General features: G+C 38.8%; 1 protein-coding gene and 2 long non-coding RNA genes across 3 annotated transcripts in view; all 3 read right to left on the bottom strand.

Moving 5' to 3' along the window:
* Positions 1 to 1,358: 1,358 nt before the first annotated feature.
* Positions 1,359 to 2,086, bottom strand: LOC111776231. Its single transcript, XR_002812218.1, has 3 exons — positions 1,837 to 2,086; positions 1,654 to 1,741; positions 1,359 to 1,571 (listed from the first exon to the last, which is right to left on the bottom strand). It is a non-coding gene; the product is annotated as an uncharacterized LOC111776231 (long non-coding RNA).
* A 2,156-nt stretch (positions 2,087 to 4,242) lies between these two features.
* LOC111811510 lies at positions 4,243 to 6,158 on the bottom strand. The gene is made up of 3 exons (XR_002817552.1): positions 5,672 to 6,158; positions 5,511 to 5,593; positions 4,243 to 5,306 (listed from the first exon to the last, which is right to left on the bottom strand). It is a non-coding gene; the product is annotated as an uncharacterized LOC111811510 (long non-coding RNA).
* A 2,332-nt stretch (positions 6,159 to 8,490) lies between these two features.
* Positions 8,491 to 10,000, bottom strand: part of LOC111811512 — a 1,909-nt gene continuing 399 nt past the window's right edge. Inside the window, exon 1 of the mRNA XM_023698399.1 lies at positions 8,491 to 10,000. This exon is cut by the window's right edge and continues 399 nt beyond it. Coding sequence (XP_023554167.1) covers positions 8,779 to 10,000 — 1,222 coding nt within the window. The 3' untranslated portion in view covers positions 8,491 to 8,778.

The raw sequence follows: 10,000 nt of genomic DNA on the forward strand, positions 1-10,000 counted from the left end.
AAAAAAAAAAAAAAAAAAAAAAAAAAAAAAAAAAAAAAAAAAACCTTTTCAAGGAAATATAATTAATATTTGAATAATTTTTTTTAGATTTTCAATCCTTAAAATACAATATATTATTACTCAAAAAACTTGAGAACTCTTAGCGTAGGTAAAATTATATACATGAGAGAAATAATAAATATATAATTAAATTAATTAATTAATTAATTATTACTAATTAATTTTAGTTTCAATCCATTGTTTAGATTTAATAAATTTTAATGGATTTATTTATAACTGATATTTTAAATATTTAATATAAAATTTTGTTGTTTATTTAGGTCTGGTTTGATAACTATTGATGTGGTTGTCGATAAAGCTAATAACTGTTGTATCAAATAAATTTGAATGATTTAATTTTCGAGTAAGAAAATGGTACTTTTTTTGGAAAACCCAAAAGTCTCCCTTTACGCGATTAAACTTATTTCTCCAGCTTTCTAGGGAGAGGTTTCCAAACTTTTATAAAAAATGTTTCGTTCTTTTACTCAATCGACGTGGGGTCTCACAAAACCGACGTAAGATCTCACAATCCACCCCGCTTTAGGGACCAGCGTCCTTGCTGGCATACCGTCTCTTGTCCACTCCCCTTCCACACCATTGTAAAGAATGTATTGGTGGTTCTCCTCCCCAACCGATGTGGGATCTCACAATCCACCCCCCTTCAGTGCCCATCGTCCTTGCTGTCACACCGCCCCGTGTCCACTCCCCTTCTACATCCCTATAAAGAATGCTTAGTTCTTATCCCCAAACAAATGTGGGATCTCACAACCACCCCTTTCGGGTCCCAGCGTCCTTGCTTGCACATTGCTTCATGTCTACCCCCCTTTGGGGCCAGCATCCTTCTTGGCACTACCTCGTGTCCACCCCCTTCAGGGCTCAACCTTCTCGTAGGCAAATCGCCTCATGTCATAATCCACCCCCTTTTGGGGCCCAGCGTTTTTACTTGTACACCGCCTCGTGTCCACTCCCTTCGAGGCCCAACGTCCTTGTTAGCACACCGCCTCATATCTGACTCTAATACCGTTTGTAACGCCCCAAGCCCACCACTAACAAACATTGTCCTCTTTGGGTTTTTCCGTTCGGGCTTTCCTTCAAGTTTTTAAAACGCGTCCACTGGTGAGAAATTTCCATACCAATATAAAAAATGCTTCATTCTCTCCCAACCAATTTGAGATCTCACAATTTTTTTAAGCAAACAATACAAGAACGCTTTTGTTTCTTGAATTTGAAACCTAGATCGAGCGTTTTAACCTCAAATTCTCTAGTCGAAAAGTCAAAACGATCGACAAATTTCAAACTTTCGTAATTAAACTCTACGCTTCACATCAAAACAAAGCTTTATTCTAGACACCAATCAACAATATTCTTTCCAAAGTTTACACAAACTCAAACCCACTCCCAAAGAAGTAAAAGAACATAACCCATTTCACAGCTACAAATCAGGCAAGCAAAGCTCATATCAAGTAACAAGGAGTATGGAAGGATCACAGCAGCACTCATCAAGGAGGCAGCAGCAACACAGAGCTGCAAGGCTGCATCACACAAAGTTAAACCCTTTGTTAGCCAAATTCAAACCCTAAACCATTCAACAAACAACAAACCTTTTTGACATACCATCCCTCCAAGAACCCCGGTTGTCTTTTCGGCGGCGGTGCAGCGTATTGCGGCGGTGCCATCACGGGCGGTCCTTGATAATACCCTCCTGTGAATAGATCACATCATCCAAATCGCTAAATCAAACGAGACCCAGAAAGCGATCAATTTAAGCATAGCTCAACAGATAACAGCTAGTAATACCTGGAGGAGGTGGGTACGGGTAGGCATATTTGGGATCGCTCATATCTTCGGATCAACACGAGCTTAAATGAAGAGAAGAAGAAGGTATTTAAGAAGAAGATATGAAGTTTGTGGGATTCTCTTTGTTTTATCACTATTTGCTCGTGTGTTTTTGACAATAAAAAGGAAAGATTCTAGTTGTATTGAAGAAGAAAGGAGCAGTTGGAAAAGTGGAGCATCTAGAGAGTTCTCGTTTGTGTGTTTATGGCTAAGCTAATCCACTTTTGAAGATGTCTTTTTTCTTCACCAACTCTCAATTATTCCCTTTACATTAATATAAGAAAAGAAAAAGCTAGAATGTTCCTCGATTTAGGGGTTCGAGCGCCAAAAAGTAAACTAGAGGCGGGAGATTCGAGGGTTTGATGGGTTCTGTACGCAATCGAAATTTATATTGAGTTATGTTTGGGTTCGAGGTAAATTTGAGTTAGGGGATTCGAACGTTTGATGGGTTCTGTACGTCATCGAAGTTTAGATTGAGTTAAGTTTGAGTATAGGGTAAACTTGAGTCGGGAGATTCGAACGTTTGATGGGTTCTGTGTATAATCGAAATTTGTATTGAGTTAAGTTCAGGTATTGGGTAAACTTGAGTTCGGAGATTCGAACATTTGATGGGTTTTGTGTGTAATCGAAATTTGTATTGAGTTAAGTTTGGGTATAGGATTAACTTGAGTCGGGAGACTCGAACATTTGATGGGTTTTGTGAGTAATCGAAATTAATATTGGTTTAAGTTTGGGTACAGGATAAACTTGAGTTGGGAGATTCAAATGTTTGATGGGTTTGGTACGTAATCAAAATTTATATTGGGTTCAGTTCGGGTACAAGGTAAACTTGAGTCGGGCGATTCGAACGTTTGATGGGTTATGTACGTAATCGAAATTTATATTGAGTTAAGTTTGGGTACAAGGTAAACTTGAGTCGGGTGGTTCGAATGTCTAATGAATTATGTATGTAATCGAAATTTATATTAAATTAAGTTCGGGTATAATAATATACACGTTGATGCAATTCATTTATGAATGACGAATCTAGAACTTTACACGGTAGAGAGACTTGATATCTTTTAGTTTCATTCAATAGAATTAATAATTAAAAAGAATTTAATAACATTTTAAAAATATTCTTAATTCATTTCCATTTAATTTAATAGGAAGAGAAAAAAAAAAAGTCAAATTTAAAGAATAAATTAAAGTAAAAAAAAGTATATAGCATTAGTATTTTTATTAGTTTATATTTGTATATTGTAATTGAATTAAAAATAGTAATTACATATATATATATATATATTTGTTTTATACTAATTAAAGTTTCTTATTGAGTTAATTATTTTTAAAAAATATCAGATTTTAAGAAGAAATTAAAACAAAAAATATAATATTATGTATTTTTTATTGGTAAATTGTGAATATTTTGTAGATCTTCAATGCAATTAGCCATATCATTTAAATTTATATATTAAAAAAATATTTATTAGATTAAAAGATTTTTTTTTTGTATATATATATATATTTTAAATCAATAAATTTTTATTTTTATTTTTTATAAACAATTAAAAAAATATATGGGGAACTATTTAACACTAATAGAATGTATTCTAAAGTTGGAAGGGTGTTGTGGGCCCAAGTGAGCATAGAGAAAGCCTATTAAGATAGTGGGCCCAACATATGGGCTTTGAGATAGTGGGCCCTTGGGATTTGAGATAGCGGGCCCAACTGAGCATAGAGAAAGCTTATTAACATAGTGGGCCCAACATATGGGCTTTGAGATAGTGGGCCCTTGGGATTTGAGATAGCGGGCCCAACTGAGCATAGAGAAAGCTTATTAAGATAGTGGGCCCAACCTATGGGCTTTGATATAGTGGGCCTAATATATGGGCTTTGAGATAGTGGGCCCAACCATTGAGTTAGGCCCAAAATGTTAAAAGTATGATCGTGTATAAATTGGGTTTAAATAAATTAATTTTTAAAAATAGTTTATTTTTTATATAATTATATATGCATATAATTATTATTTTTATATAATTTCATTATTATTTTTTAATTATTTATGGTTCACCCACTTTAAAAACAATATTAATTATCTAAAAGGCAATTTTTAAAAATTGGACATTTGGTTATAAGTTTTAATTAAATGTTCGAAATTTTACATTATACTTTTATAAAAAATATAAATGTTTGAGTTTGAAAAAAATATAAAACTTCATGAATTGGGTTGAGTCTAAAAACGTTCCAACCAGACCTAATATACTAAATACGAAAATACTTCATTTAAACATCTTTATAATATAAACTTTACTTAACACTTTCATGGACTTACGTGTTCGAAAACATCTTTAAAACGACACAACAATCATTTAAATGAAATAAATAAACATTTAAACTAAAAACATCTTATTACACACGTACGCGAGTGCGTGCACACAGAGAGTTGGTTGGTTGAATTTCGTCCCTCGAAGCTGCTCCAAGTATTGTCGGGAGTTGTGTCCTATTTGAATGTTCATCTTATTTACGTTCATATCTCACATTTCTAGCCTAAGTCACCTTAAACTTGGAAAAGAGACACTATACTGATCTCAATTGCCTTAATTAAGGTCAACTTCAGCTTTGGAGTTGAAAACATAAGGAATGGTATAAAATTGTGTAATCTAAGCCGAGAAACCGAGTTTTCAGCTGAGAAGCTGCGTCGAGCCACCACGGAGCCAAGTCGAGCTGACGAGCCGTGTGAGCCGAAGGAGTCGACATCTGCATGCACAATAGTGTCGCTGGAGAGATGAGAGTGTGTCGGGTGCGGACTTCGGGTCGTGTCCTCGGGTTGTGCGGGTTGCAGGCGTCGATGAATTGGGTCGTGTACGCCACTGGGTCGCAGGCTGTGGAGTTGAGTCGTATACGCTACTGAGGCGTGGCTGTGGAGTTGGGTTCTTGCGCGCGGTCGGATCGATTTCGTAAGTGCCGGGTCAGATGGTTTGATTCACTTGGGTTGGACCGCAGGTTGGTTGAGCCAACGGGTTGCAGGTCGGAATTACGACAGAAGCCGCATGTCGCAAATCGGGTGGAGTTGTGATGCTCCATGCGACATTCGACGCATGGCTCCACCCGACGCCTGACGTAGGTCCTCCACCTGGTGGTACGCATAGTTCCACTCGCCGGTCGACATGTGGCTTGTCAGATCCATCTCTCTCCTCCTACGGATGAGAGTAAGTGCCGGGTCAGATGGTTCGATTCACTTGGGTTGGACCGCAGGTTGGTTGAGCCAACGGGTTGCAGGTCGGAATTACGACAGAAGCCGCATGTCGCAAATCGGGTGGAGTTGTGATGCTCCATGCGACATTCGACGCATGGCTCCACCCGACGCCTGACGTAGGTCCTCCACCTGGTGGTACGCATAGTTCCACTCGCCGGTCGACATGTGGCTTGTCGGATCCATCTCTCTCCTCCTACGGATGAACAACGATATTCGATTAGATTTCTTACTGTTTTCTCTTTTTTCATATCTTTATATTTTGGATCCAATTCAAGCCATTCTCTTCAGTTAAGTTTTAGATCATAGTTCCATCTACATCCTACTATTTTTCTTGGAATTTAAATGCCACCAGAAACCAAGTTATGAGCACTGGAACAAGATCCATTATCATCTTTACCGTTCTTGGAATGACTCTTATATCTCCAGCTTTGGACCAAAATTTTGACTAGCTTTCTTCACAAATCCTGTAGAGCATTCCCCCTAGATGAACATATAATGATTTCATACCTTAATTCACAACGGAAGTCCTAAATCTGAGAAAAACACTTAAAACCTAACCTTGTGGGTTTTCTCAATTGCTTGACGGAAAAGAAACTCCAACCTATGGACATGCCTTCAGTACATCAAGAGGAGATTGAAGGTAATATTAAAACGAGAGGGAGAGGTTTGGTTTGATTTTGCCGGTTTGCGCTCGCCGAAAACTTCGACGGTTGTTCGTCTTCTCTCGCTCACCTTTGCCATTTCTTTTTTTTTGGTGAAGAGGGTGGGAGTGTGCGGAGTGTTTGAGCTGGGTATTGGTTGTTCGTGTTTTCAGGTGCCTCGCCAGAATTTTCGAATTTTCCAGCAACCAACAATTTTTTTTCTTCGAATCCTTACATATTTGTACAAGAAAATGCACGGCATAACGACGAAACCGAAATATACATAATTTAACCAAAAATAAAATAAAATATCACACTCAAAAAATAAAAATAAAAATAAAAATTGTTATTAAAAAGAAAACATTATCTTATGTGATGGATCCTGTCCTCTTACATGATATGATTGACTAATGGGTACAAAGTGGAGAAGCTAGAATCATGTCTCATAAATTAATTTTAAATTTTAAATTCTAAAAAGAAAAAGAAAAAGAAAATATATATTATTATTTTATTTTCGTGTCCATAGTATTGGTGCCAAGTAGTGCTAAGAAAATGTGAAACAAAAGTGGAATATCCAACCCATGATCCCATACTATAAGATAAGAAAGAAAGTGACACAAACTTGCCCTTGAATTCAAAGGAAAAGAACCCAAAACGGGTACGGCTACATATATCAATAAGTTGCACCTTCTTTTTTACCAATATGTTGCATTTTTTTTTTCGGTGAACTCCATTACTGAAACTTTAAAGTCAAGCGTGCTTGGTTGGAAGCAATCGTATGTTGGGTAGTTCTCCCAAACGTTTCTTTAAGAAGCATCGAGGTTTCGATTTAGAACTATTATATGTCCAAGATCCAATATTGGAATAATTCCAGACGTTTTTTCTTGACTTTATTCTGTCAACAAAAAATTCGAAATGCCTCAACTTTTTTAGAACAAATCCGGGTCCACTAGCAAGGATTCGAAGCATTGATTTTAACACTATTTCGGAAACCCAAGCAATGATTCGAAACATTGGTTTTGACACTATTTCGGAAACCCAAAGAGACTCAATCATATCTAATCCAAGAAGGAAAGGGAGACAAACGGATCCTGAGTAAGTTCTATAGAAAGCCGTACTCGATGAAAGTCGTATGTACGGTCTAGATATTGGTATGTGAAAACAATTTCGATGATGTGGCCAAGTCACAGAATAGGTAAGAAAATATCAAATCCCGAATTTCAAACTTCGAGTCTTGAACTTGAAGCGTTGAAATTCGTAGACTGCTTTTAAGCTCGGGGTAGAATAAGATAATAGTTGCACTTTATAGTTGGGGAAAATAATGAATAGGTCGAAAAAATCAAAAAAGAAAACAAAACTAAGATTCTATTCACATGTGGTGTTGGGTATGGAATCATTATGAAAATGAGTGGATTTTACCCCAAGAGAATCGTTTCAACTTGGAACAAAACTTGCAAACTAATCCAATGAAACCACAACCTCTGTCGCTTCAACAACAAGATTTTTGTGTCCACGGTTTCATGGAAAGATACCTTCTTGAAAGGCGTTCACAAGACTCGATTTCTACCGAAAATAACCTTTCTGCAAACTCAAATCCTATTAGAGATCTCAAAAAGTAGAAACAGCTAAGAACGGAGAGATGTGGAAGGCAAGAGGGGCTTGGGATCTACAAACGAAACAAAACAAAAAACATGAAAGAACGAAACAAACTGAACGGGAGGCATCTAGAGTTGTTTCTTCCCTTCTTTCACTCAGTAAATAGGATTCTCTCCTTGACTTCTTGAACTCGATCTATTGTCGAACAAGGGCTTCCAAGAGTGATAGCTTCTCCTGACATGCTATGGTACCTCAGAATGAATATGGGTGGGTTGAGTCCGGATCTGATATATCTACTTGGTAATTCATCCGGTGACTTCATAGTGGCCAAAGATTTAAGAGACTTAAATCAATCACCTATTTACTCGAGTGTTCGGACCAATTTGCATGTACCAAGTTGGTCGTACGCACTCGGAATTAGGTTTGGGTGAGTGGGTGATGTCAGGCTGGCTGCAAAACAAAACAAAGACACCGTCCAAATCCAAACAGACAGGCTAGGCTTGGTAATTGGGGAGGATTCTCTATCTGGGTTTCCAACAAATTTCCTTGGTTACACCATACATGGCATCTTCCCAACTTCACCCAAAAAATGATACTTTCAAAAGTAAAAAACCTATGGAATCAGTTCTGTTGTTATCATGCACTCACATAAACTCAATATTTTCAGCCAGAATAACTTTCTTTCTCACGCAGTATAATCAAGACCCGAATCTCAATACTTCTTAAAAAAATATCGAAGAAAGAAAGAGATTTGAATCTACAACTTATAACTTCAAGACGTATTCTAAGTTAAAGCTAATTTGAAATGGTGCCGATGAACAAATGAGAACTACTTTTAAGTTAAAAGGCTAAACACCATGCACAAAAAAAATCTTCCCTGAACGTTTTCAAAATCTACTAAAAGTTGGATGAAAATTGAGACATGGAATCGATGTGACAATAATAAGTGGGTCCCTGTTTTTGTTCTAAATGACTGTCACATCGTTCTAAGTCTCAATTCTTGACCAACATTCTAATGGATTTCCACGTGCAAATAGGTTTGAAGCTCTTACGAAAGGATAACATCAAACGAATACGAATGGTTTTGAAACATGGGCAAAGTCACAAATATTTTTACCAGAGGAATAGACAAGAAAAAAGTGAAAAGTGAAAGAGAAAATGGTTTTATAACCTCTAAAATGTTGTATACAGACCCAGATAGATGGATGATCATAGCACATGATAACATAAACAAACATAATTATGCTTCTTTTTTTTTTTTTTTTTTTTTTTTTTTTTTTTTTTTTTTTTTTTTTTTTTTTTTTTTTNAGAAGCAAACGAGCATATAATAGCATAAGCATGTAAATTAAAGAGTCGGGATTCATATAATATAAAGAAAAATGAAAAAGAAAAGCTCAAAATTTTTATACCACATGCTGTTGTCCTTATTCAAACTGAGCCTTGTGAAATTTTTGCAATCAGCTTCCCATCCTGTCCCACAGGTCCTGTTCTAATATCGCCGCTCATCGGCGCCGACACCCCCTGGTATGGCGGCGTTGGAGGCGATGCTACCATGGCGGCTCCACCGGCTGTGTAGTATACTTGTCTCCCGGTGGTGCTGTCGTAGGCCACCTGTGTGTAAGGCCCTGAATCTGCTGCAAGAGTTATACCGCCTCCGGGATAGGCGGCGACCTTCGGAGGTTGTTGCGGCAGAGACGGCGACGATGTGGGCGGATAAGATGGTTGTGGAGGTTGTACAACATTGTAGACCGGTTGCTCACGGTACACATCTGAGGCCATACGCTGTACAGCGTAGTAGCCTTGATTGGGCGGGGGAGCGTTAACTTGTCTCACCATCGGATGTTGGGGCGAGTGATAGACCGCACCGGGAGCATGGATCATGTAGACAGGCGGTTGGTCTTGTCCACCGGGTGTGGCCGTCATCGTCGCCGGGAAACCTCCGCTGGAAACCTGCTTCTCCGACCAGTATCCAGCCGGTGGCTGCAAGGTCGGTTGCGCGCTCGGCGGTGGAGTCTTCTCCACCATCTTCTGCGCGTAGAAATCGCCGCCGTAACCTCCCATAAGATTATGCTCCTCAGGTTTCCTCCGATACGCCGCGGCTTGCTCCTGTTCGCTAATATGCAACCTCTGTAATTCCTGCAATTGACGCTGAATCTCGGCCGGATGAACCCCAGGATCCGATACAGCGATCCGATCTCCCGGAACAGGTCGAGCAGCAGATTCCATCGGCGGAGCGACCGGCTCAGGCAGCGGATCGTGCAATTTGAGCGCCACAGGTGGAGAAGGAGACGCGATTCCGCCCTTGTCCAAACCAAACAGAAAATCCACCTTATTCGGAACAGATTGCTTAGGCACATCACCTCCATGGGTAGAACCAGAACTCAAAACCTCCACAAATCGATCCCGATCCGATCTACCTCCCTCAGACCCAAAGCTAGGGCTCTGATTAGCCGGAAAGAGGAAAAGCCGCATCCGAGCGGGCTTTCCAGGAGCGCGATAGAGGCGATCGTACTCGTGCATCATATGCTCGAGATCATCATCATTGGTAACCGAAATCAGCGCGTCAAGATCCTCGCCAGGGAGCTGGTACTTGAAGGTAACGTCAGTATCACAGAGCGAAGAAAGCTTAGCAAGCATGGAAGCAAACTTA

This window comes from Cucurbita pepo, chromosome LG15, assembly GCF_002806865.2.
Source record: "Cucurbita pepo subsp. pepo cultivar mu-cu-16 chromosome LG15, ASM280686v2, whole genome shotgun sequence".
Classification (NCBI taxonomy): domain Eukaryota; kingdom Viridiplantae; phylum Streptophyta; class Magnoliopsida; order Cucurbitales; family Cucurbitaceae; genus Cucurbita; species Cucurbita pepo.